We start from the raw sequence: 14,033 nt of genomic DNA, 5'->3' as shown, positions 1-14,033 counted from the left end.
CACACTTCCCTGGAAAAGCTTTCTGCTCTAGTTTTATGCAGTAGAACTTCCCGGATGCTCTGCCCATCAAAGGTGGTGAAGGCTATGCCCAGCTTGACCCCTGACCACGTTCTCACCTCCTTCTTTGTCATCAGGAGGACAGTGTTTCTCAGAGCAGTTCTGATGCTGGCCTGGGCAGCGACCATGAAAGTGACACGCTGACCATCGGTAAGGATTCTGGGGTTTCTTATTCAGGTGGTGCCTGAGCTCCCCGCAGCTGGGCAGAGTGGAGGCAGAGGAGGAGAGGTGCAGAGGCTGGTGGCGCTGACTCAAGGTTTGCTGCTGGGCTGGGCTGGGCTGGGCTGGGCTGGGTGGCTGCGGGAATGAATGCAGCTTGGTGGTGGTTTGGCCTAACACTTGCTGGGGAGCATGGGGCTTGGTCTTGGGGCTGGGAGGGCAATATTCCAGAGAACAGATGTGACTGGGAGTTGGGGAATACCTTGGAGGACTGGGGAGTGGATTCAGCCAGATCCTGGATGAGATGTGGAGGGCCAAACCAGTAAGAAGGGATTTGAATTCAGCATGTAATAAAGGTGAGAGCCCAGGAAATAAGGAATAGCATTTTGATTTCCCTAGAGCAGTGCCTATGAGAGACAAATATCACCAGTGACATGTGAAATAAAAATATTAGGCTGACTACCTCTATTCAGTCCCAACAGTTGGCTTTCTGCAGGAAGGTTTCTGCTCCCACAGACTGATTAGCCATCTCCTGAGGTAAATCATGGATATCCTTATCTGAAAGTTTACAGAAGAGCAGGGTCTCTTGTGATTTCTAAACTCATTCTGTTGAAGAATCCTGGTACTTACACATTAGACACAGGCACCTAGCCATCAGACACCTAGTGCCTATAAGCGTGGCTAGGTTTAGGGATGTAAGAATGAGTTAAAAACAGTCTTTGCTTTCTGGGAGTTCTCATGGCAGAGAGGAATAAGCCAATGGGTGTTAGCATCTTAGGACATATGGTATGTAAGTGGTGCTTCTGAGCTGTTGGGAAAGGGAGAGGCAAGCTGGCACTTTCTGTGGAGCCTCTGATGACTGAGCACCTTCACACTCTGGTCCCTGCAGATGTCTCTGCTATCTCCAACCTCATCAGGAAACATGTGTCCGAAGCCCGGCTGGTGGAGGACATTGGGCACGAACTGACCTATGTGCTGCCATACGAAGCTGCTAAGGAGGGAGCCTTTGTGGAGCTCTTCCACGAGATTGATGACCGCCTCTCAGACCTGGGCATCTCCAGTTACGGCATCTCAGAGACCACCCTAGAAGAAGTAAGCTCAACGATCCCACGGCCAGAGAAGCAGCCTTGCCTGGCAACAAGATGGCTATAGAGTCGCTTACTGGGAGTTTAAGTCACTGGCATCTGGGTAATGTTAGTCCCCAGTAAAACACTTAAGAGAGTAGGTAGTGGGAGACAGCAGTGTAGAGAAGTGTTAGGGTTGCTCCCTGGTGTGAATAGTGTTGTGGCCAGATGACAATGCTCACACATAGGAAATACAAACATTTATGGACAGTCGGTTGGAGTTAGGTGCTTAACTTGATAATTTTGTATTTTTGTTTTGTTCCTTTGAGATGATACTTTACTTACAACATTTCTCCCATCCTTCCCATTCCTTCAAATCCTCCCTTACACTTACTTCTCCTTGCTTTCCTTCAAGTTTTGGCCTCTTTTATTACTATTTTATTGTTGCTGTTGTTGTTATTATTATTGTTAAATTTTATTTAAGATTTATTTATTTATGCGAGTACACTGTAGCTATCTTCAGACACACCAGAAGACGTCTGATCCCATTACAGATGGTTGTGAGCCACCATGTGGTGGCTGGGAATTGAACACAGGTTCTCAGTCAGTTGTCTTAACTTCTGAGCCATCTCTCCAGCCCGTTGTTTTATTTTATTTTTATTTTTTATTAACCCATTATTTTATTTTTTTTAAATATTTTTTTTACTTATTCTTTGAGACTATCTTCCATATATTATTAATGGCCCTCTTTCAATGTCTTCATCCCCACCTCTCTACCTACCCAACTTCAGATTTTCTCTCTTAAAGACAAAATAAGCCCATGGGAATCTATCAGTATTGGCGGACCACTCCTGGGTAGGGGCGTGGCCTGGCGTGTGGTCAGTATACTGGTGTCACTCCATTGGTGGCCTTTTGTTTTAAACGTTGAAAGCTCATTTACTGGTCAAAGCAGGTTGAGAATTAATTATGAAGTTGATCTAGGGTTATGAATCAGAGGTTTGGGGCTTCAAATCCCAGGTTTCCTTTACTGTGTAGCAGTGCTTCTCTTTAGAGACCCAACATCACAAGCCTCGAGGCCTGGGTTGGGTGTAAACATTGTCTGACTTCGCTGGTTCCCAGGGTAGATTATGCAGTAAAGACATCTGTGATGACAGTAGAGGTTCCAAAGCTCCTCTCGTGTGCCTTTGGTCGGGATTTCTGGAGACATGACTTTGAACTTCTGTCGTGTGCTTCCTACAGAGTGGTCTGTAGATGGGTTTGGAAATCAGCGACTTTGTTCAGATTTCCCTGTACTATAATATTTATTTCTAATTATAAGAATCTCATTTCCTTGTGGCCATTTTGTCTTGAGTAAAAGATCACAGTGTTATCCTGCTCAAAGGTCTGGGAGCACAGACCCGATAAAAGTGACTTCCCTCATTCTCTGCAGGCTCAGAATGAATTTCTTCCACAGCCATAATGAATGTATTGTTTTATTTTGGAAAGAGTTGCCTAAGCCGACAGCTGTCACACCTGAAGAAATGTTTTCTGCCCCAAACAACATCACTCTCAAGTGGTTCTGATTAAAATTATTATTGATAAATGTGGCTTCCACCTTCTTTATCTTAAGAACCTAATGTGGGATTCCATAATCTAATCTGGGGAGTGAGAACTTCTTTCATAAAGCAAGTGTTTTCTTACATTGCATCCTGCCTTAATTTTTCAGATATTTCTCAAAGTGGCTGAAGAGAGTGGGGTGGATGCTGAGACCTCAGGTAACTTGGCTGAGTGGCTCGCACACTGGCTAGGCTTTCTGTAGACTGTCCGAGCTGACCCCTGTTGGTCTTTCTCTTCGCATTGGTCTGATGCAGTCTCAGTTTTAGTGTATGGGTTTGCTCTGGGAAGGTTTGTTGTTACTACAGATAAACAAACCGCGGGATTGCTTCTGTTTCCTATGTAGACGGTACTTTGCCAGCAAGACGAAACAGACGGGCCTTCGGTGACAAGCAGAGCTGTCTGCACCCATTTACAGAGGACGACGCTGTGGATCCGAATGACTCTGACCTAGACCCAGGTTCGCACGGGCGGGGTCTTTGTTCTGTTGTTTGAACCTGAGTTTGTCTTTTATGTGTTTCCTAGCTCTCTCTTTGATGGCCTTTGGCTAAGATCCTAACAGGTCCCAAAGAAAAGTAGAAAAGATGAGAGCCCCTTTCCAATGTGGCATATCTGGTCAAACCTGAAGAAGCCTACCCTTATCACTTCACTTAAGAGAAAGTTTTCTCAGATGGGTATGAGAAAGTGACCCGTCCATGCTCCGAACCCATTTATTTACTGTCACCTCTGTAGGGTCCCCGTTTCTTGCACACTTAAGTGCTCAAGCTTTGAATGAAAATGTATTGAATGGGTGTTTGATTCAGAAGGAATCAAAGAGGAAGTTGTGTTCTTTGACATACATATTTTGATGTCTGTGTCCATGTGAGGTTGAGATGGACAAGGGCAGTAGGAAATGAAACAAATCCGCAGACTGTCTAAGTGCCTCAGTTAGGAGTCATTTGTTTCTGGACATCTTTTGGTGAGGACAGAAAATTATCTGGTTTTATGCATCTGGCTTTTTTTTTTCTTACTTTATGTTTCCTCATCAGGACTTAGATGTTTTAAATTTGTTCACTTTTTACCATGCATATGAGAGATAGGAGACTAATAACCAGTGTGGGCCAGTCTACATGGCCCAATTCAGAGCTGAATGATGACTTAATCCATGGGAACAGCTTGCTTCGGATATCTGTGAGCACCAGCCCAAGGCATCTTCATTTCCTGTGCTCATCAGACGAGGACTGAAAGCATACACGTTGAGAAATACAACTTTGAGTTAGAGCCTTTCCTTAGACCTTTCAAGAAAACCATTTGCTTCTGTGAGGTTCTGGAGGCTTCAAACCGCAGCTTCCAGGATGACTGCTGGAGATAGCAGAGGAAAGAGGAGAGTCATTCAGATACAGGAGAGATCGCAGCTGACCCTCCATATTTGCTTCTTACAGAATCCAGGGAGACAGACCTGCTCAGCGGGATGGACGGCAAAGGCTCCTACCAGCTCAAGGGCTGGAAACTCACCCAGCAGCAGTTTGTGGCCCTCTTGTGGAAAAGGCTGCTGATTGCCCGGCGGAGTAGAAAGGGTTTCTTTGCTCAGGTGAGATACCCTGGTGTCTGTCTCCATGGACTGTAGGCTCTTTGACTGGTCAAGACCTAGATACTGGGACCAGATTAGCTGGGTGTCCATACTCTGTCTGCTTCTTACCATTTGTTTATCGGGTGGCCAGTGACTTCCCCGGGCTTCAGTTTCTTCATCTGGAGGTGAGCCATGATATGTGGTCGTGAGGAGGATGAGATGAATTTATTTAGCATAGAGTTTGACATTACTAGGGGAGGTGTAATTTAGAGGTGATCTCGAAAGGGACACAGTTTAGAAAAACCAGTTGGTCAGATTCAACTCTCATAACATATGGGTTGCCATGCTGAATTGTGCTTGGCAGTGCATAATTGACACTTAGCTGATGGAAAGGATACTGAGAGAGCTAGGAATGTAACCGGAACATGGTCCCCCTCCCCCCCACCTCCCCCACCATGTCACAGTTTCCGTGCTGACTTGATTGGGTAAAGTCAGCTATAGCGTTATTTCATTCTACAAAAAGGAGAATTATAGAGAACATGTCCGTCGAGTCCTCGCTGGTGACCACCTGGGCGACATTAATTCAGAGCACCAGTGTGAAGCCTGCAGACCTGAATTTGGAATCTGGTTCAGTGAATCACTGGCTGACTCCCCTCTGATCCATAATGCTCTCCTTTGTGAGCAGTGATGATGATACTAACACCCCCACTGGCCACGGAGTAGATATTAAAGGAGCTCGTTCTCGCTGTGGTACTTTCCAGTGCATTATTCATCCAGTGATAAGTTTCCGTATTAAAACCCAGGAATAACTAAAACCACAGTTACTGTTAGAATTCTTAGGGCACTGGGGATGGAAACCCGGGATGTGAAAGCTCTCTAGGCAAGCTCTCTACTGCCAAGTTACTCCTGCAGCCAGGGTTATCATGGGGTCATTGACGTTTTAAAGGGTCAATCTCTCGGAAATGAAGAGATCCTTTAGTTGACCCATACGTTATGTTGTTTTCAGAGGGTATATATAAAGTTCAAGGAATATCATGGAAGAATTTAGATAATTCTGCTTTTCATGGTGCTCATAGGAGAGACACTGGCTGCTTCTGCTCCTTACCTTGGGAGGAAGAGGCTTAATTTTCAGTCTCCTTTTCCTGCCAGTTGCCAAAAATACATTGGTTGAACTCAGCCCTGTGCCTTGCCTGCGTCCCTTATTCCTGTGTTGCTAGTCTGTAGGGATGGCTAGACTTTAAGGGCTTGCTCCTTAGACTTCTAAAAAGTTGTCCTGTTGTCTCTTCCCTCCCCAATGCCTGTTTATAGATTGTCCTGCCGGCTGTCTTTGTTTGCATCGCCCTGGTCTTCAGCCTGATCGTGCCACCCTTCGGCAAGTACCCCAACCTGGAACTTCAACCCTGGATGTATAACGAGCAGTATACATTTGTCAGGTACGTCTGCCCTCTGTGCCTCAGGGCAGAGAGGCTTGAACCAGACCATCAGTGTTGCTGTCCTGAGAGCCGAGGAGTCAGAATCCACGGTTCTGAGGTGGAATGGTTTTCTCATGATGGCTCGGGCTCCTATACAAGCCACTGCTGCAGCAGAGGGCAGTAATAAACGATAACTTGAAATTCCAGGTTTCCGCTTGTATTGTTAGGCTCTTGTTGTCAGGAATGACCAGCTATACATAAATTCAGTAATCACCAAATCTTTCAGGTTAGGATGCTAGCTAAGTGTGTGTCTTTAGGCAAGAACGCTTCCTATTTTATACTGGTCCTATTAAAAATCAAAAGATAGGGGACTGTCTAACCTTGTTTAGCACAGGTTTTCTTCAGGTCGAATGCACTGGTAGGTCTGCAGATGGGAGAAAATGTCAGTGATAGAGAGGGTAGTTTTAAAAGGATTAAAAATCTCTGTGTGTGCATGTGTGTAGGATACGTATATATCATAATAGATCATTTATTAGCCTCTTCTGCTCTAGCTTACTTTCATCCTATATGGTTGAAAGTTTGTTTGATCCGTTTCTAGTTGATGACCCAGTATTGCCCATAGCTACAGATCACGACATTGGTTTGTGATCTAGGCTCATTATTTCTTGGGCTTTTTAATTGTTCATACAAGTAATCAATAAAATCTTCCTGTCTGTTCTTGGAAACTTCTAGCTGTCAGTGTCGAGTGGTAATTGTCAATGTAGTTTTGAAATACTGATCCTTAATGATTTTATTTCAAATCAAGGGTATGTGCATTTGTGTGTGTGTGTGTGTGTGTGTGTGTGTGTGTGTGTGTGTGTGTGTGTGTATACACGCCGCCTTCACTCTGTACATGACTCATTGTATGTTACCCTGATGCCAAGTGTTGGAAGCTCCTTGCAGGTGGCTTCTGTGTATTACTTATTTTAGCTTTAGAAGCTTGTTCCTCAGAAAGTGCTTAGTAGAGTTTTATCTGTAGAAAACATTTCTTGCCTCCAAGTTCTGGTTTGGATGAATTACTGATCTGGATGTCTCCCATGTGACTGCAGTAATGATGCTCCAGAGGACATGGGCACCCAGGAACTCCTCAATGCTCTAACCAAAGATCCAGGCTTCGGGACCCGTTGTATGGAAGGAAACCCAATCCCGTGAGTAACATTTCAGCCATGAGCTGCCTTCTCATGGTGGCCACCTGGTTTTCTTCCTGGTGCTGTTGCCTGTTTCATTGTGACCACTGTCAGTATTTTCTTTCAGTCAATTTTTATTTTAAAAAGCCAGGGGATAACCAGATCAATGTAGTAACAAAGAGACTCTTCTATATACAAATCATTACTTACATTTGCTTACTCTGTTGTGATGCCGATTTTAAATCACAGTTTATACTTACCAAGTGCTTTCCCCTTCTCTCCTTGACCCCGGCTCCCATATTTGCATATCATAGTAGGCTAGCTACAGTAGGCTGGCTACAATAGACTTGGCCATAGTAGTGTGCTGTTTGCAGCTCTGCTCATCATTGCTTTACCTTAACCAACAGAGCTGACCCACTGATTGTATGTTTATAACAACAGATACTTTTATTTTTGTGCAGTTGCATATTTTCATCACACCTTCAGGACTAGTTCTAAATAGTAGGTAAATAAACTCAGGGATATGTCCAATTGACTCTCTACCAAGGAAGCAAGTCATGGGCACACTGGTCAAACCAGTGGAGAGGTGAGGAGGAGAGAGTTGGAACTAGTAGACGGAGCTTCAAGTTTGCAGGTCCAGAGAGAATTTACGCCTGAGGTCCACATGCACATGAGTGGTAGCTAAGGAACTGTGGAGGGTTGACAAGGTGATAGGGAAGTACAGAAAAGAAAATTTGAATCCCAAATGGCAAAGGAGAAGAAGATGCCTAATCTTGTGTCAGAGCATTGAACATGATGGCTATGTCTGTCTAAGACCAAGCAGATTGATGAATAATTTCTGTGTGTTTGTCAGCTCTTAGTTTTTATTTGCGTAATTACCTTTCTGTTGCTGTGATAAAACTCCGTGACCAAGGCAACTTAAAGAAGGAAGGGTTGGCGGGGGCTTCCAGTTCCAGAGGGATAGGAGCCCGTGACCGTCATAGCGAGGAGCATGGCGGCAGGTAGGCAGGATGTGCTGGAGCAGCAGCTGAGAGCTCACGTCCTGATCCACAAACAGGAGGTCTTTTGAATAGCACGAGTCTTTTCAGATCTCAAAGTCTGCTCCCAGTGACACACCTTCTCCAACAAAGCCACTCTTTCTGATCCTTCCCAAACAGTTCTACCAACTGGAGATCAAATATTCAAACATCAGCCTGAGGGACCATTCAAACCACCACAGTGTCAGGTTTTGTGTTAGACAATGTTCTGTCACTGAGAAAACCCGCTTACGAGGAGCAGAGATTTATTGGTGACTTGTGGTGTCAGAGCTTTTGGTCCATGGTTGATTGGCTATGTTGTTTGGGGGTCTTTTGGGGTCCCTAGTTGGGTAGAACATTATAGTAGAGAATGTGTGCTTCTGTATGATATAATAGCTTCTTATATCCTAGAAGCCAAGCCAGGTAGCAAAAGAAGAGAAAGAAGGCTTGGGGTCCCAAGATTTCTTTTGAGTGTATGTCCCCAGGGACCTAACTTACTTCTCTTAGGTCCCATGACTTACAGGCTCTGTCAGCACCCAGTAGCACCACAATCTGGGGATCAAGCCTTCAGCATTTGAGCCTTTGGAAAATATTAAAGACTCAAACCATAGCGTATCCTTAGTACTTACAAGGTGGCACACTCAGCAGCCAATATTGGTTCCAACTAAAAAGATTCTGAGAGTGGAGAAGGACACAGATTCTTGACTTCACCAACTTTTTGGGATTCCATGTGAAGGTTTTTTAGGAAAGAAGGATGAGGTAAGATGATAATCTGGGTAGCTGGGTCCTTTGTTGATAAGCTAAACTGTATGGATTCGTGAATTGATTCCAGCAAAGGCCAGATCTATAGGAGAGAGAACTGAGCCGACAGCTGGCCTGCAGAGATAAAAGAAATGTCCGTGACATCAGAAGGTATGAGTGCTGTCTGAGCGCCATGGACGCTCTGCTGGAAGCAGCCTGAAAGGCAGAGCTTCATCCACCATCTCAGACTGAAATTCAAATTTTAGGTTCCTGGGGACCATTAAGACAGACAGTTCTGGCTAAGTTGCTTTTTCAAGTGGTCTTTAGTTTGTCTCAGCCTGTTGTCTTTTAAAGGTCATGGGTGTGAGCTTCACAAAGGCAAATATTTTAGGGAAGAGGCTTTAAAGAGAAAATAAGTTATTTGCACAAAAAGTACTTGCGTGCGTCCTTATAAACATGGACAAGTGCACAGATGTGAGATAGAACGATTGTGTCTCTAGTTTAAATTGTGGAATCTTGAAAATTGGAAATATGGATGAGAGATTAGAAATGGCAAGTCATTTATACTCTTATTTCATCAGTAGGGATAAATGAACCCTGAGTTTGCAGGGGACTTGTGATAAAGCACCAAACAGTTCAGGGCTCTAGGGAGCGATTAGCGTCTTGCGTTGCTCATAGATGCCCTTCCCTTTCATACTGTGAGCGTTCCCACTCCACTCAGCTCCTCAATTCTCTGGTTATTATACAACATCGATTGGATCTTGCCATTCTCTACAAGATTTTCAACATGCTAAGCGTAAAATACAAGCTGCTAACCATGACTATGTCGTGTGACACCTCCTCTTCTTCCCTTCTCATTCATCAGTCTGTCGTAGGACTCATCACAAGACCTTCTAGTATTTCATCAAGCATATACACGCATCTCTTTGCAGGGCCTTTGTATCTTTGTATCTGATTGCCCACAGCTGCTGTCTGACATGTTAATTCTCCCCAATTCTTCTAAAATTTATTTATGTATTCTAGTGTGTGTGCACGCTCGTGCGTGTGCAAATGCATGTCATGATACATGTGCAGAAGTCAGAGTAAAACAAGATCTAGAGATGGATCCAGGTTTGGCTGTGGGTACCTTTATCTGCCGAGGCATTTCACCAGCCCATCATTTTCCCAATTCTTTAACTAGTTTATTGTTTATGATTGGGCTGAAGCAGATTCAAAGGTCTGCTCTCTCTTCGTACTTTCCTGTTGTGTTTGCTTTATCTGGGGTTATGTAAAATTGGATTTGTTGAATTGTCCAACACTTTCTGGCTATGAAGAACCCATGAAGGCAGAGAATTTCTGTTGCCTTCCCCAGACTCTTAGATACGGAACACTGTGCAGCACCTAGCGGACCCTTGCTGTGTGTTGTGTCAACAAACATTGGTTAGCCGGGTTGAACAGAGCTCCGTGCGAGCATCTGGAGCCTGTTCATGTCCTATTTTCTGGATTTTTTGTGATTCTCCAGCTTCCACAGGATCCTACGAGAGCAAACATAATGAAGCCAAACTGTTTTTCAAATGGGGTGGGGAGGCACACGGGTCCTTCTGAAGAGCAAACCTGTGCTCTGAAAGGATCAAGGGAAGACAGGCCCTTTTCAGGCAAGCCTACAACGCTTGGTATCTGTTTTTACAGAAACACTCCTTGCTTGGTCGGGGAGGAGGACTGGACCACTGGCCCAGTTCCCCAGACACTCATGGACCTCTTCCAAAATGGGAACTGGACGATGAAGAACCCCTCACCTTCGTGCCAGTGTAGCAGTGACAAAATCAAGAAGATGCTGCCTGTGTGTCCTCCAGGGGCAGGGGGGCTGCCGCCTCCTCAGGTGAGTGAGTCCCTGTCAGTGTGACTGAGAAGTTGGCCTGGTAGCCTCTGTGAGGCCACTGTTATTTCTGCCTTGATCTCTCTTGGGAAAAGCAAGTGGGTTTTGAGAGAGGTTGTGTGAGCTGCACTGTACAGTGCCTGACACAGCATTCATAGGTACATGGGTACCGTGGTTCTGCCACAGTGGAGCTGCTGACTGTGTTAACTCCTTGGGCCTGTGTTTTCACTTGAGATTAATGGGCCACAAAGCTTAGGTGTATCTCATCAACTCTAATATACTCTGGGCTCTGAAGTTTGGAGGGAGATTGAGTTGTTTTGTCTTTGTTTGTTCTTTTGTTTGTTTGTTTCCCCTGAAAATCTCAGGACAATAGTGATATCTGCCCTTTTATCACAATCTAGGTTGGGGGGCGGGGACAGGGGATTTTTAGTGGATGTGCAAACTTAAAAGAAGTCATAAATCAACTGACTGGCCCAGTTACCAACATAACTCCAAAGTACAAAATAATTCATTGGGCTGTTTATAGTGCTGTTCCCTAAATATTTGGGTGATATGGAGAGTCCCATCTAGATATCCGGTGAACACTTTCCTGGGGATGATTTTGACTTGGCATAAGTGAGGGACAAGTGTCAATGGTCTCGGTGGTGGCTGGCTGAGGGTCTTGCCTGGAGCCCTGTGGTCCCTATTGTTTTTGTCTGTTTTCTGCCCCGATTCTTACCTGTAAGACTTGTGAATTTGGTTTCTGTGTGATGACAGAGAAAACAGAAGACTGCAGACATCCTTCAGAATCTGACCGGAAGAAATATTTCAGATTACCTGGTGAAGACATATGTGCAGATCATAGCAAAAAGGTATCTTCCTATTGAAACCTAGCTTGCTACATATGTAGATTTGAGTGGTAGGGAAATGGAAGTTCCCTACCGTAGTTCAGTGAGAAATTTAGCACATTATATCAGTTAGACAAGAGGATATGGGGACTTGCGAGTCTTGAAAGTTCAGCCTGGAGAATGTGGCTGCCTGCTTTAGAATGAAAATAAGTGATAAATTTGAACTGGGATTTGAATTCTGACTTATTCTCCTAAAGTCTTCACCTATGTGAATTTTAATTTTTTTTTTTTACATTTGATATTAGTGTTGCACTCTTAAATCTGTGGTGATGGCTAACAGAAATGATATAAGTAAAGACCTGTAGGTCCTGTCTTGTGGATGGCTTCAAAAACAAGATCATGGCAGACACAGTGGCCTTTCTTGCATGTGGAGCCTTTAAAGAGACTTGTAAATTCCTGGGATATGACCATATAGTGACCAATGTTTAGTCAGTGCTCAGAACATCTGTTTCCTTCCCATCATGTCCCTGTTTGAACTAACTTTAAACAGCAAGGGTGTGCTAGAATAAAAATAGGCCATGCAGGGGTTGGGGATTTAGCTCAGTGGTCGAGCACTTGCCTAGCAAGCACAAGGCCCTGGGTTTAGTCCTCAGCTCCGAAAAAAAAAAAAAAATAGGCCATGCGTTTCTCAGAGCTGTAACCTCCATATGAGATTCACAATAAACAGCTTTTAGTTCAGTAATACCTGGGTCAGTAATACATTTATTTATTTGCCTGTCTGTTTGTTTAAGACAGGGTCTTATTACATTAGTCCTGGCTGGCCTAGGGCTCTCTATGTAGATCAGGACGGCCTCAGAATCATAGAGCTTCATCTGCCTTTGCCTGTTCAGTGCAGTGCTGAGATTAAAGGTGTGTCCCACCATGCCTGCTTGTAAGGTGGACTTTAAGTTGACTTACTGTACTATGTGATTCTTAGATGAGTAAGGTTTAGAAGATAGCAAACAGGACATGCTGAGAGTGGCCTCCCTTACACATGTGCAACTCTACAGCATTGGTCGTTGGCCTAGTTATAGGATCACCTATCTCTGTGCTTTGTCCTCAAGTAGATGATTACTGTTGCATCATCAATACGACCTGTGCTTTCTAGATCTGATGTTTGGCTTGTCCTTTCTTTCTGCAGCTTAAAGAATAAGGTCTGGGTGAATGAGTTTCGGTAAGTTAATCCCTTCTCCCCATCCCCCCTGAATCACTTCAAGTCTCTGGAGAGTGATTTTGATGTAGGAATCTTGGTTCAAACAGAGTTATGGGTTTGGGGACTGTTTGCCACTCTTGGTACACTCTTGGGTGTCACCTCACCATGAGGGGGCTGAGGTGCTGCAGAGCTGTGGAACACGAGAGGGCACAATCAGGGTTATACTAGATTCACTATGGGATTTGTGTAGCACACTCTTCACTCCAGAGGCCCCAGAAATATTTGATATAATGATTTCCTTGAGGAGTTTCAGAAATCTCTTGTAGGCCTCTAGAGACTTAAGAAAGTAAAATGTCATGAAGGAAAACCTGTCCTAGCTGTATTTTTCCCCCAGACAGATTCCCAAGGGTACCTAGGGACTCAAGGACTCAAGGCCTTTCATATTATGTGAGGTCTTGGAGGAAAGAAAGGCATCAAAAGCATTTATTTCCACTGATTTCCCTCTTCTGGATTTTGAAGGCACAGGTGAGAGTAGGGAAGGGAACATTTTTGAAGTCATGAGTTGCAATGTAGCTGTTCAAAAGACTTCAAATTTCAGTTTTCTACCCTGCCTTTTCTCCAGGGGCCAGGGTACCTGGAGCTCTGAACAGAGCAGTCATAGGCTCACTTAATGCCAAGGAAGACAAGACCTGTCTGTAATCCCTACCTGGCTTTCAAGGCTGCCCATCCTCCTGTCTTCCCGTCTGTGACACGGGTGCTTTACTTCATGTCATTAGCTCTAGGTCTTCCCTGCTCTGCAGCCACCTTGAGAATTAAGATGGCTACATTTCACCAGAGGAGGCAAATGTTGGTTCTAGTTTGAATAAGAGGCGTCTCTCAGAGAACCTTGTGCACTGCCGTATCTGCTGCCGTGACTCATGGCTTGGGCACACTGGCTTTTAACAGCAGGCCTTTCTTGTAGGTATGGCGGGTTTTCCCTGGGTGTCAGTGATTCTCAAGCACTTCCTCCGAGCCAAGAAGTTAATAATGCTATCAAGCAAATGAAGAAACTCCTGAAGCTGACCAAGGTACAGCGTCAGTCCTGAGACATGTCAGAAAAACGGGTCTGGAATTGATAGTCAGTTGTCTGAACAGGTTTATATATAAAGCAATTCAGATAAACCAGACTACTCATAACACACACACACACACACACACACACACACACGCGCGCGCGCGCCCCATGCACACTCGTGCTAGGACGTTTCTGAAAGTGTAAGTCAAAATGAACTCAGGGATTAAAAACTCTTAAAACAGTCAAACTGATAAGCTAGCCAGTCTGTAAAATAAATTGAATTTCAAACAGTTTCCTAAAACAGTGACTAGACAGGAAATGGGGGAAATGAGTTAATTTACTTCCCAG

General features: G+C 44.5%; 1 protein-coding gene across 3 annotated transcripts in view; it reads left to right on the top strand.

The window, feature by feature from the left end:
- Abca1 (ATP binding cassette subfamily A member 1) overlaps window positions 1-14,033 on the top strand; it is a 125,496-nt gene that overhangs the window by 90,376 nt on the left and 21,087 nt on the right. For 2 of the 3 annotated variants that reach the window (XM_032903941.1, XM_032903933.1), the window contains 11 exons: window positions 135-207; window positions 1,106-1,308; window positions 2,986-3,034; window positions 3,220-3,333; window positions 4,295-4,443; window positions 5,731-5,855; window positions 6,923-7,021; window positions 10,426-10,615; window positions 11,369-11,463; window positions 12,620-12,652; window positions 13,593-13,698. In XM_032903941.1, coding sequence (XP_032759832.1) covers window positions 135-207; window positions 1,106-1,308; window positions 2,986-3,034; window positions 3,220-3,333; window positions 4,295-4,443; window positions 5,731-5,855; window positions 6,923-7,021; window positions 10,426-10,615; window positions 11,369-11,463; window positions 12,620-12,652; window positions 13,593-13,698 — 1,236 coding nt within the window. Of the gene's footprint in view, window positions 1-134; window positions 208-234; window positions 314-1,105; window positions 1,309-2,985; window positions 3,035-3,219; window positions 3,334-4,294; window positions 4,444-5,730; window positions 5,856-6,922; window positions 7,022-10,425; window positions 10,616-11,368; window positions 11,464-12,619; window positions 12,653-13,592; window positions 13,699-14,033 lie in introns of all 3 variants that reach the window. The other variant, XM_032903924.1, reaches the window with a different exon arrangement.

The sequence above is a fragment of the Rattus rattus genome, chromosome 1 (genome assembly GCF_011064425.1).
Source record: "Rattus rattus isolate New Zealand chromosome 1, Rrattus_CSIRO_v1, whole genome shotgun sequence".
In the NCBI taxonomy this organism is placed as follows: Eukaryota; Metazoa; Chordata; class Mammalia; order Rodentia; family Muridae; genus Rattus; species Rattus rattus.
The sequence above is the reverse complement of the archived record's forward strand: the minus strand, read 5'-3'. Positions and strand labels throughout refer to the sequence as shown.